This window comes from Epinephelus moara, chromosome 4 (genome assembly GCF_006386435.1).
Source record: "Epinephelus moara isolate mb chromosome 4, YSFRI_EMoa_1.0, whole genome shotgun sequence".
NCBI classification, from domain to species: Eukaryota; Metazoa; Chordata; class Actinopteri; order Perciformes; family Serranidae; genus Epinephelus; species Epinephelus moara.
Window position 1 is genome coordinate 32,761,942 of NC_065509.1, and position 13,532 is coordinate 32,775,473.

A 13,532-nucleotide genomic window follows, 5' to 3' on the forward strand; every position below is an offset into this window, starting at 1 on the left:
ACTAAAAATATACTGTCTTTAATTTTATTATTCATCCCCTTGCTTTGATACTAATCTGTGACTTTGTAGGAAAGAATAATCACTGTTATGCAATAATATTATAAGATGAATACAAGCAGACATCTCTGGTGACTACAGCTCCAGACTATTTGTCTTTTGTTAATTTGAATTAGATCTAAAATGTATTAAAGTCATTTCTGTGTGTTTAAAATACAGTGTATGTGTATTTTTTTCTGTCATGATTATGTTGCTTTAGAGTCATTAGCTGGTCTATCCAGGCAAAAACAAAAAAACTCTGCAGCCAAGATTTACTGAAAATGGGTCACTGGCTTGCAGAATTTAACAGGAAGTGCATTTTCTGTGTTTCAGCCAATCAGTGTGATTTCCACTTTGTAAACCTTTATCACCTTGTGACTAAATCTTCCATCTGAGTGGGAAGACACCAGTTGTGCAAGAGAAGGGCTCTATACCACAATGATCCGAAGACAGTCTGCTTTGATTCTCCTCAGTACCTTGTGTGAGTGCAACTTTACTTTTCTACTTAAAATATGGTTTGTTTTGTTTAAAACTACAACAAAATCATATTACATATTTTGTATTGTCTATGTATTTTATATAGTATTTGTATTGTATTGTTTGTAGCCTCCTGTCTGTGTTTAATTGACTGTTTTACATTATTCATTTTACATTATTAGTTGTCCTGTTTTTGTCTCTTTTCTTCAGCTCTGATTCAAACTGCAGAGGTTGCTGAGCAGATCTCTTTGACTGTGGTTGAACCTGGTGGTAGTTTGAATCTGACATGTCCGTTCTTTGGAAATGAAGCTGGGTTGTTTTACTGGTATAAGCTGAAGTTTGGATATATGGTCCAAACAGTTGCAGTGGGGACTTTTAGGACAGTAAATCTTCAAGCACCATTTGACAACTCAAGATTCACAGTCACAAAAGTGAACAGTCAGTATGTTCTCAACATCAGAAATGTGAGCAAAGAAGATGAAGCAACATACTTCTGTCAAGCAGGATCGGCATACATAATGAAGTTCATTAACGTCACGCTTCTGGTTGTGAACGGTAAAGTATGTTCTTTTGCTGCTTTGTCAAAACCAAACAATCCATTCATTAATTCCTGCCTCTTTATGAATCACACAGATCATAAAAATCAGAAGAAGTCTTTCTACGTGAAACAAAATCCGGAGGCTGAGTGGGTCGAGCAGGGCGAAAGAGTGACTCTCAAGTGTTCACTTCTCTCCACAAACAAAGAAACCTCAGATCAGTGTCCAGGTGAACACAGTGTGTACTGGTTCAGATCTCGATCAGGAGAATCTAATCCAAGCATCATTTACACTCAAAGTGACGAACAAGAGGAGAGAAGTTGTTTCCATAGTCTGTCCAAAACTATACAGACCTCCTCTGATACTGGGACTTACTACTGTGCTGTGCTCACATGTGGAGAGATCCTGTTTGGTGAAGGAACTAAAGTGGAAACAAGTATGTATTCACATTTATTTTTAGGACTTTTTTCTTGTAAATACTGAGTAGATTTACCTCCTCCGGCCTCTGAGTTGATTCAGATTAGATCAGATATATGTACGAACAGTTAAAAATACTGTATGTAATCTTTGATGAGGGGTGGTAACTTAACTGTTTCACAAACCATAAAGGCTGGAAACCACTGAATTAGTTCATAGTATGCACAGGCTACTTGCGGTGGACTTGTAATGGCAACTCGTAGATGTGCAGTCCTTTCATGCTTCCCCCGCTTCTCTTCCCCTCTTTGTTATATCTTTGTATGTGTGTGTGTGTGTGTGTCTCCATTTCCTGTGGTAGTCTTTGTGCTATCCAGGCCTCTCTGCTGTTCATGTGCATTTTTTTTGTGTCATTTTTGTTGTGACTAGATGCCAGTCACTGCAACCAAAAACATTACTGTAACATTCAGCAAGTTTTTGACACACTTTTGGTAAAACTTAGCCTGACATCACCCGACCAATCGCAAATATTGCTGGATAAACCCAATCTTTTTACAGAACTGGCTCCTTTGAGTTGATACATTTATCAAACTTTTCGAGTGTTGATACTTTTTGGCAAATTATGGTGTCAGTTTCTCTGCGACACCTTGTACAGTACTTGCACACTCAAAAGCCAGCGCTGCCCACCCCACAAAACTTGACCTCAATACATTACTAGTCAACATGTGTAAGTTTACATTAATACAGACAAAATATTCATTTCATGCACTAATTCTCACCCCACATTTATGTAGGGAGGCTATGTAAGGTCAATATGATGTTACAGAAATGTCACTGACTAACGTTCTTTGAGGGGCGGGTAGCAGTTACCTCTGCAGCCTTGTGCTGCATACATGTGGTGTTGTAATATTCTGAAAAATTAGCTCTTGGTCATACCTCATGGCTCACCCTATCTGTATCATTTGTTCTTTGCTGTTGACATGCTGTTTAAACCATCTTTGTACCATCAATGTTATTTCCATATTACAACTTAAAGCTCATGAACACACCGAAGTTAGAAGAACAACCATCTGAGGAGTATGTGAATGCACCCTTGGCTTTGGCTAGCAGATGTTGTTGATTGCTTCTCTTTCACTTGCTGTAGCAGGCAGGGGTGAGCAGTAACCTAAAATAACAGCGAGTAGGAGAGGTTGGGAATTTATGAGCACTGGGACATTTGACAGGCTGACCCAGTACATACTGGACACTGAAAAAAGAGTTTTTCAAAAAGACTTGTCCATTCATTCTCGCCCATCACTAATTGCAAATGCAAGTTCTCGGTTCATTTTCAATTTCCGAGGGGCGTTATTAATGACTGTAGACCAAAATGCCTATGGACACAACTGGATAGACCTACAACCTGTCAGAGCAATGAAACATGTGATGTAGAGCTGGGCGACGGACATAGCCATGGAAATGTATTCTTAATGGGTGGGTGCATGGGTGCATATACTGTAGGCACTTAATCAAACAAAATTTAAACAACAGGCTATTGGTGCAGCTTGATTATGTACAGTGCTGAACACCATGACAACAGTAAAAGACGTTACACAGCAGCCATATGACTATCGCATATTTGGTTTTTCTTTCTACATTAGCAGTTGTGATTGGCCTGACCTGGGCCAGGCCGACAGGAAATCTGTCTGAACAGCAATGGGACCAGATTATCTAAATGAAAACAGAAACTAAACAAAAGTATGAGTTAACAGTCAGCGAATCAGAGAGGCTGTACTCAGGCAAGTCAGTTCATTCATATGACATTAGAGAAAGTCAATTCATTATGTTAGTCCGACTAAAACCAAACTTTTAAAACACATGTAAACATGTAAGTCTGACTGAAATCGTACTAAATCAAATTTCTCAAAGTCAGACTTACTCAAATTACTCCTGCATGAATACAGTCAACCAGAACCAAACTGGCCTAGGCGCTCTGCTCATGCTCCACAGTGTCCGCCCTGGGCTTTGAACCAGAAGTGAAAGCATTAAATGCGTAACAGAAAAAGAAGACAGTCACAACATGGTGAAATCTACATTTAGAGCCGTGCATTTTTGTACGGATGAAATGTACAAAGCTGTTAAGTTGTCCACCATGGTACTAGTTTGCCGCTAGCTAACTTGTTTGTTGATTGTTTGGTCTGTGACGCAATAAGATAACCTGAAACAAGGTCAACTACTAACAAGCTGAAAGGGGGCATATTGTCACCTATTGTCGCGGAGTACTTCGGTCAATTAATCAAAGACTGTAGTCCAATTAAATGGCCTTGTCGAACTATAATCGTAGCTCAACTTAACTCTTCATGTGAATGTACTGAGTGATGCTTAGAGCTAAATGCTAAGATCAGACTGCCAACGTGCTAGCTAGCATGCTGATGTTCAGGTATAATGCTCACACCATTTTAGCATGCTAACATTTGATAGTGGTTTGTGGTGTAATGTAATTCGTTTCGCAGATATTCAGTTATAAACCAAAGTGTTCTTTTGATTTGATGTCAGCACTAGATAAAAACTTATATATCACCAAAGCTAATTTATCCTGAGGGTAACTACGTACCACATTTCAATCAATTCAGTGTCAAAGGCTAGCATTTATCAGATGGACAGTAAGTCACTGCTAATGTGGATCAAGTGGTGGGTTTTGCCTTCGGTTTTTCCTGACAGAGAAAAGAAAAGGTCTGGTAAAATAGGTAGCTAATGATCACTTCCTGTATGAAACTTCCTCCGGAGTTCACAGTCAGTTTTGTAGCTGTAAACTGTTAATAATAATTATATAAAATCTATGACATTAAATTTTATTTAGTAGTTAATTAAGTTTCTCTTTGGGATTTTTTTTCTCGTTCCAGAAAATCAGCTGTGCCCATACCTGGTTGTGCTCGGGATACTGCTGGGCTGCTCTGTGACTGTGATTGTGGCTCTAATTATCTTCAGAAATCGAAAGCCAGTTTGTGAAAATCAAAGAGGTATATTTGTCGTGTGTGAGTGGATTATTCGATTAACTAACCACGTTACATTTCAGCACTATTTGAATGTGTTGTTATGACCAGCTTGTGACTGGATAGTTGGTGGTCCTGAGATTGCAGACATTTCAGTCAGATGTCAACAGTAATTTCACTGCCAGTGCTCTCATTCACAGGAGGAGCTTCCATTCATGACGGATCAGCTGACGATCAAGCAAGTAATGTGGTAAATATGATTTAAATATAATCTAATTTATTTCTGAACTGAATCAATCTACACTGGATACATGCCCTGGATGGTAATGTGAATGCTGATTTAAAGGATAAAAAACACAGAACACAGCAAGCTGGATCACTTTCTTTAAGTTTGTTCAAAAAATCTAATAAACAAACTCTGAGCTGGAAAAGGTGTGAAATTCTCAGCTTGGTCTCACTCCTCAGGTGTCAAAAACTGCTGCTTGGTCAGTGGCCCTGGACGCATAAAGCACAATTTAGCATCTGTATGAGACACACAGGGCTTTCAACAAACTCCATTGTAAACCCATCCTCATTATTTTTTGACGCACAGGGCAATGGATGTATTATTAAGCGTGAGAAAGTCTGCTTAGTGTGGGTTAAAGGGTCAAACAAGCATAGGACTTTGACCGGTGTTCATATCCCATGTGAAACTAAAAGTCAACAATGACTTCTTTTGTCACGTCAGTCGTAAGTTGCGCTATTCTTCAATCCCCCATTAGTCAGATGCGTTGCCTCACGTGACTAAATTCAGCTACAACCCTTACTTTATCCCCATAACCAAGTGGTGTTGTTGCCTAACCAAAAAATTTTTATTTCAGAAAGAAATCACAACTAATCACAAGTCACCAAAATTAAATAACTGGAATGATTTTGGTCTTTTATATATATATATATATATATATATATATATATATATATATACATATAAAAAAATCAAAAAATGAAAAACAGTGTTTACACGAAACAAACATCATTGTCCTGCTTTGAAGTCTGACATTTTGTTGACCTATCTGTCCAACACATTCTCACTCCATCATCGTAACATATTGACGTTTGGTCATGGACTTTCCACATCCACACATGACGTGGAAGGTACTCTGGGTGCGTTGGTTGTTGACGTTCTGGGACGGCGTGTTGAGTCCTGCCTGTTACAAACATTGTCTTCTTTCAAAACACTCTTCCGTTTGCACAGGAACATTTACTACATATAGTCTCTTTTAAGATAAACGCACTTCATCAGTACATCTTTCGTCCTTGTCCTGCCACCTCTCCTTCTGATGCCGCTGGGCACCATTAAACTATAACGGCAACCCGCCGTGTTATGCCAACGTTAAAAGACACCTTTTTTGTGTTGGTTTCTGAACCTGAAAATTACTGCACAAGCACAAGATTTCGACGACTTCGGAATGAGACCAGGCTCATCTGTCCGTGATTTCTTTTACATCTATAACAACATCACACCACATCCTCCATTGCTCCTCATGGAAAAAAGTCATAAATACTGCTGCTGGAGGCTTTGTCACTTATATTACATTACATATTAACATATGTAGGTTTTATGCACTTGATTAAAGGTCTGATACTTGTTCTTAGGGAACAGTCTTCATCCATCACAACTTTATTGTAAATAATGTAAAGCTGTTATTTTTACATTTTTACTTTCTTTAATCAGATACAGCTCCTCACCAAATCCTGTGTCCAGAAATAATTAGGGATGCATGATAATATTGGTACGTCATCAGTATCAGCTGCTATCGGCTTTAAAATCAGAATCGCCCAACATGCTTCTTTTTACTTTGAACAATGAATGAATACACATTGAAAAGTATTTTATTTCATGTCTCCTTCAGCTGGTGGGCCATCACAACAGAGCATGCATGCATATGTGATGTTAATTCCACTGCAGAAGATGTTCACTAAAATTAGGTCGGGAAAAAAGTGGATATATGGATAGCGGTATCGGTTATTGGCCAAATTAGTTGTTACATAATGTCATATCGGCAAAAAATCCAATATCATGCATACCTAGAAATTCTGTTTATATACCATGCTAGTTTCCCAGTTGTATTGTATTGCCCTGACAAACATAATTGCTGCCTGGATTATCTTTAGATGGGCTGGCTGTGGTTTAGGAGGTAGAGCAGTCCACCATCACTCCCATTGGTTGCGGCATATATGTGTGAGTGTGTGTGAATGTTTATCTGATGAGCAGGTGGCACCTTGTGTGGTTGCCTCAGCCACATGTGAATACGTGTGTGTAAATGGGTGGATGGTGTCATAAAGTGCTTAGATTGGTCGCTAAGACTAGAAAAATGCTATACAAATGCATTTGTGTCTGTTTTAAAACATTACTTTATTACAGCTCTAACATCTTACAATCCTAACTATGCTTTACAGGATGATGAAGCGGTGGCGATGAACTATGTAGCGCTGGATTTCCCCTCAAGAAATGCTAAAAGATGGACAAACACCAGGGAGTTTCAACAGAACTGTCTGTACTCTGGCACCAGAGAGTATCAGTGAAATGCTGCCACCATGAAGGAAGAACATCTGACATGTTCACTGTCACTTCAAACCATTTTCATGTAGCTGTTTAGGTAAATGAGATGAGAAGAGAGAATTTTGCTGTGATGTACCAGTTAATAGCATAATCAACGACATTAGTTTAGCATAGAGACAACACTTGTGTTTGGTGATATTATGTGGTTATACCAAGGATAGATATTTATTTTATTCTTATTATTATTTCATTTGTTTTTTTATTATTGCGTGTGAGATTAATTTGAATCATCACTCAGAATCTGAATGAAATTTTAAAAAATGTTTACTGCCATTAAACAGAACATCCATCCTTGTTCCTTTTATTGTGATATGAGAAACTTTGGTGAATATTTACTCAGTTTATTTTGTTTAAGGAGGACGACTGGGGTGCAGGTAATTTTCTTCTAATTTTTCTGTGAGTGTGGTTTACAGTTGCTGGAATAAATATATAAAACATGAATATGATTAAGTTAAAGTGAAGAGCCCCATTAACATCAGTTAGGCTTCTAGACAGTGGAGAGACGTCCGAAGGTTGAAAGGCATGAAGATGGAGGTTGCTCTGTGTCTGCAAGAAAGGTGGGTAACACTAGTTTAGCTGTTTCACAGAACTGATACCTGTAGGTCAGCTGTGAGCGTCCCTGTCTGGTGTGCTGTTTCTGAGAAACGGTCTCATCCTCTTTGCATGTAAGCTTTGCAGTAGCAACTGAAGCGACAGATGGCTACTGTTACACCCCAGTCTAGAGGTGTTAGAGCATACCATAATAAGTGAAACAGTGTCACACACAGATGATAAAAGCCGTCCTTTAACGTCGGCTTGAAACACAGCTGGTTGCTGTTATAGTTTGTCAAAAGAGCTCCAGCAACACCTGTGGTATGGAAAAAAAAAACTTTATTGACCGACGCGTTTCGGCTTGTGACCTTCATCAGGGTCATCAAGAAACATATTGCACACATCATTTAAATAGGTTCATTTGAAATTGAAAGAATAGAAAAAAATAAAAAATGTATGCATGTGACCAATCCTATGCATCCACATATATATATCTCAGCCAATGAATCATTAGTAAAGGTGAGTGTGTTGGAAGCACATGAGACCTTTGGATCAACCAGAACTGCCAGAGAAGTAAGGGGAGTGTCTGAGGTATAGAAAACACCTTGGTCGTGAGCTAGAGAGCAGTAACATGAGGGGATTTAAAGTGCCATACACAGAAAAAATGAACAAAAATTACAAAAAGGTAAAAAAATATATAAATAAATTAAAAATAAATAAATAAATAAAACAGAAAATAAAAAAAAAAAGAATAAATAAATTTTTTTTTTTTTTTTTTTAAGAAGTTATAGTTTTACGGCACCTAATGGCATCAGAGGGGAACGCAGTGGTACAAGAATGAAAGTTAAGATGGTGAAAGTGGATTGGGTGGGATGAGTGGTGGATGGGTCCAACAAACACCGACTTTAACCTGGGAGAGTGGTGTTTGCGTCCTGTACGATTCTATAGCCAAACCCTGTTCTTTTTTCCTAAACCCAACCATGTGTTTTTGTTGAAAGAAAAAAAAACATCAATTTGCTTTCAAATTTATTTTGAAAGAGACTGTGTATATTTCCTGTGGAAACGGAAGTGTATTTTGAAAGAAGATGATGCATGTAACAGGCAGAACTTGACACGGTGTCCCAGAACGTCAACAACCAATGCACCCAGGGTACCTTGCACGTCGTATGTGAACATGGAAAGCCCATGACCAATTGTCGATATGTGACGAGGTCGGAGTGAGAATGTGTTGGATGACCAAGCAGCTGCTTTGGATGCCCTGGGAGTGAGACCACACCATAATTTACAAAATGAACATCATGCTGTACTGAAGAAGACTTGGAATTAGCGAGTGAGACCATAAACTCATTAGGAACATTTTTACTAAGGTAATAAATCAGAAGTAGGTTCATCCTCTCATAGACTTCTTTACAAGTGCACTTCTTCTTGCAACCAGTGGAGTGGCCCCCTACTCTTCAGTATCAGGCTTCACTTTTCAGACCTGGAGGCTACATCCACTTCCTTGATACAGTCTCTACAGAGCTAGATCCATGACAAGCATTAAAAGTATTAGTACTAAGCAGTGCTACCATATTTGACTTACTGTGTGGAAATCTGGGGCAACACTTACAAAAGCAACTTACAACCATTATACATCCTTCAAAAGTGAGCAATCAGGACAGTACACAGTGTGGGGTACAGGGAACACATGAACACACTGTTTTTAAAGTCACATGCACTGAAATCTTTAGATCTGGTCAAATTTAAAAAACAACAACAACAACAATCATGTTTAAAGCAAGAATTCACTTCTGGCAACTTTCAAAAAAAGCTTTGTGACGGGTTTTCAAAAAACAATGTGTTTGTACAACTAAGAAGAATCTGTATTTCAGTGTTCGGGGTGGACTTGTGGAATGAGCTGCTTGATGAGTTGAAACAAAGCACAAATAAAAAATCAATTCAAAAAACTATACAAAAAAGATATTTTTGGCAGATATATAGTTGAGGTAGGTAGGTAGGTACTTTATTAATCCCGAAGGAATTCGGGAGGAGAGGTTGTGTTAGGGTAGTGCATATGTATATTGTAACACTGGTACTTGGACTGTAAATACACTGGGTTAATTACTTATTTATTTAATTGGGTGGTAAATAGACTGGGGATAGTTGTATATTAGTTGTGATTAAATTTGGAATTTATTGAAATTATATATGTGTTAAAAGAATAAATGTAAGAAATGGGTAGGGACATAAGTTTTACTTCTACCTAGCCCTTTTTGGACACTGTTATCTTTGTCTTGTTTGGTTTTTATTTCATTATTTTTTTTATTTATATTCAAAAATGAAACCACAGTATGTTAATCTAAAGATAAGCATTTAAACCCAATTAACCAGATTTAACATGTTTTAAAGGAAAATAAGTTTTTATATCTGTTTTGTCAAGCTGTATGCTGCCATTTTCAAGTTTGATCTTTTCATATCATCAGAGTGAATGAGTTCAGTATACAGAATATGTTCAGTATACAAATTAACAAATACATCAAAATGGAATTAAGTTTTTTTTTTTAGGAGACTCTCCCTCTGTCTGCTTTTCTTTCTCTCTGTCTGCATGGTTGTAAGCACATTTACACACAGAAAGCATTTGAGCCTTTTAATAAAAATGTTTTTAATTATAGCAATTTACAAATTTCAGATTATCACAATACGCATTTGTCAAACAGTAAATTTTAAAACCCAAAGATATAACTACGTAAGAAATGCAACAACATATCATTAACTGAGCTGGATTGATAAAAGAACAAAAAACAAATGCAAGCACATCATCTAACATAATGTAAGGCTCAGATGAAATACACAACGTTAAAACCAGTATCAGCATTTAACCTGAGAGTACACACTGTCCTCGGCACACTCTCTTTTCTTTCTTCTTCTTTTCTCTGAGAAGTTCAGCGCAGCGTAGTTCAGTGTGTCGTCAGCTGCAGTCTGTGTAGAAAATACAGTAATTACATGCATATAATGATATAAATTTCCGATATTTAACTGGGGTAACAATACTGTTCATTGGTATTATCACTTACATTAGCATGCACTGATTGGCGCAAATTGGCATGTCGTTCTTCTGAAATAGCACTTTCCATTCCTGAGGATGAATTCAATCATAAAGATATGAACATGCACTTAATCTGACTTTTCAGTAAGAGTATAATGTGAGAAAATAAAAAGCCTACTTAGTCAGATAAATAGTTTGAGGCTTTGAGTTTAATTAAATTATTATTATAAATATATTCTTTAAAAATTCTGTGAAAAATGATGCCTATGATTTTAGTTCAGTCTTGTACTGTATGTAACGTGCATGAATAAATGCATAAATAATTTTAATTTTATACATGTGATCAACATGTTTTAAATGCAACAGAGAGTATTTTAGTTTTGCAACAACTTACACTCTTACTTACCTTTACATCGTTCACATGTTTTTCGGTTGCAGATGAGGACAACATTTCCCACAGCAGAAATGACCAAGCAGACTGTTAATATCGCCACTGCAATAAATACTAAATGTGTAGTTTGCACTAGAAAAAGAAAAAGACACTGGTCAATTGTGACGTTATCAACAAATGTTGAGTGTAACTTCCATTACTGAACGCCAAGTCATACCAATTTCCACTTTAGTTCCATCTAAATAATATCTGTCCACATGTGGCCACAGCACAGTAGTAAGTCCCAGCATCAGAGGAGCTGACGTTCTTAGAGAAGCGATAAACACAACTCTTCTGAGTGTCAGGGTTCCAGTCACATTCATCACGTCTATTTCCATCAGTGTAGATGATGTCTGGATGAGATTTATCTGATCCAGCTCTGAACCAGAACACACTGTGATCTCCTGGACACATTTTATTCTCAGAGTCAGAGAGGACTGAACACTGGAGAGACATCGAGGCTCCTGGACGGACTGGATCAGATACTGTCGGCCACTGAACAACAGCATAGTTTGATGTCCTCTGAGTGTTTCCTGTGTGATACAGCACTGTTTTTAAGATCTCCAAGCACATTTTTAAAGCTTAAGTGGCATTGAAGTACAATACATCTCAAATACAAATCCAACATGCTTGATGACACTTTGAAACTTTGTAAAAGTAAATTATTACCTTTTACCAACAAATACGTCCCACTCCATTGAGTATTAATCCACTCTGCGATGACACAATGATACATTCCCTCATCTTCTTGGATCGTCGCCACAATGGTCAGGTTGCTAAACGTCTTATCGTAATTTACCTCCAGTCGTGATTCAGAAAACTCTGGTGCATACTGTTTTGTTGATTTCCACAGAGTCACAATCAACTTCAGAGTCTCCCCGGCACTCTGCTTGTACCAGTAGAGTTTTCTACTGCTCAGCTCTTTATTAGGCAAATCACATGTCAATGTCGCAGGTGCACCAAGTTCAACCGTGGTCACTGGAGTCAGCGTATCTATAGATGAAATAAGATATTAAACAATAAATAATAATTAGTGTAGTGCAAAAACACACTGTTCATCATACATGTAGACTGCATGCAGATACAGATAAATGAGAAACTATTTAGCCATTATTGTTTATTACTTACAGCTCTGATGAAGGAGAAGCAGTGTAGCCCATACCACGATCATCTTGACATTGTGTCTTGTCGGGAGACTTGCTGGTGATTTTGTGAGTGAAGGAGGTGACTGGTCGTGATAGGTCAAACCATCCAGTGCATCTTTCATCTGATTGGTTATCGACACAGACATGCAATAAAAGAGCATTTCCTGCCTCACTGGTCTTGTCATGGTCTGTGTGAAGCAAATTACCACTCTCTCTTACCCATTCACCAAAGTACAGTATATGATGTCAGTATAAGTTCATGTTTTTTAAATGTTTATTTTAAGACCTATTCAACATTTGTTCTCAACATGCAACATGCATTTCATGTTGGCAGGCACAGGCAATGTTCATAAAGCCTTTGGTGCTTCAATGTTCATTTTTTAATTGTCTTCAGTGTTTATAAAATGGCACCCACTGACTCTAATGACATGGTGGCTATTGCTGCTTGTGGTACCCAGTGCTTTAGTATTCTTTTCCAAATCAAAATTTTTTGTTTGCTATCCTCTCCTGCATCCAGAATTTATACTTCTGCATTGAATCAAAGCTGTACTTACGGTGTAGGCTCTGCATCTACGTAGAGCCTATGCCATACCCATAAGCTTGTATTTACTTTAATTTCACAGATAAGAAACAATAAATTGTGATGACAATAAAGCCTCCACAAAAATAGCATTAGACAGTTGTTTTGGCAGTGAATGTTGTGAGTTGTAATGGAGCTGAATTTTGTAACGGTACCTTTATGTTGCTGTTGTCCCTGGCTTCATGTGACAGGAGAAAAAGTTTGCCAGCTGCTAGGCTAATTTATACAATGGAAAATGCCATTGGCTGGTGCTAAAAACATTAGCATGTTGTATTTGTGGGGAAAATGTGGACAGCAAAAGACAAATGCTTTGTCTGTGAATGCTGCGAGTTATAGTGAAGCTGATTTGTGTACTTGGAATGCTGCGAGTTATAGTGAAGCTGATTTGTGTACTTGTGTTGGAAATGGTCTCAACATTAAATCAGTATGTCATTTCTGGATACTCCCTAGCTATATATATATGTACCGATTCTTGCTAATATGTCCCACTGTTATGCTCAAAACATAAATGTCACATCACTGCACCTGCACTAACAGACATCATTCACTGGCGTCTACAGCTACATTATGCTAGCTGTTATGTGAGGCTGGGTCCATGTCATTGGTTCGACAGCCCATTGGTTCGACATCCCATTAGTCCGACTGTCCGCGGTGCTGAACGGCTTGCGGCGGGCGTATGGTGCGCCGCGACCGGCTTGAGGCGGAGCAGGCTCACGGCTTATGTGTTTGTCACTTTCTTTTTCATTTTAACCCACACCATGATCTTTTCCTGACCCTAACCAAGTGG

At 38.1% G+C, this 13,532-nt stretch overlaps 1 protein-coding gene and 1 pseudogene across 1 annotated transcript in view; one reads left to right on the top strand and one right to left on the bottom strand.

Moving 5' to 3' along the window:
• The first annotated feature begins 468 nt into the window (after positions 1-468).
• Positions 469-13,532, top strand: part of LOC126389035 (uncharacterized) — a 22,001-nt gene continuing 8,937 nt past the window's right edge. Inside the window, exons 1-6 of the mRNA XM_050042451.1 lie at positions 469-517; positions 724-1,068; positions 1,147-1,485; positions 4,343-4,459; positions 4,633-4,682; positions 6,872-6,987. Coding sequence (XP_049898408.1) covers positions 475-517; positions 724-1,068; positions 1,147-1,485; positions 4,343-4,459; positions 4,633-4,682; positions 6,872-6,987 — 1,010 coding nt within the window. The 5' untranslated portion in view covers positions 469-474. The remainder of the gene's footprint in view (positions 518-723; positions 1,069-1,146; positions 1,486-4,342; positions 4,460-4,632; positions 4,683-6,871; positions 6,988-13,532) is intronic.
• Positions 10,413-12,196, bottom strand: LOC126388870 (uncharacterized; annotated as a pseudogene).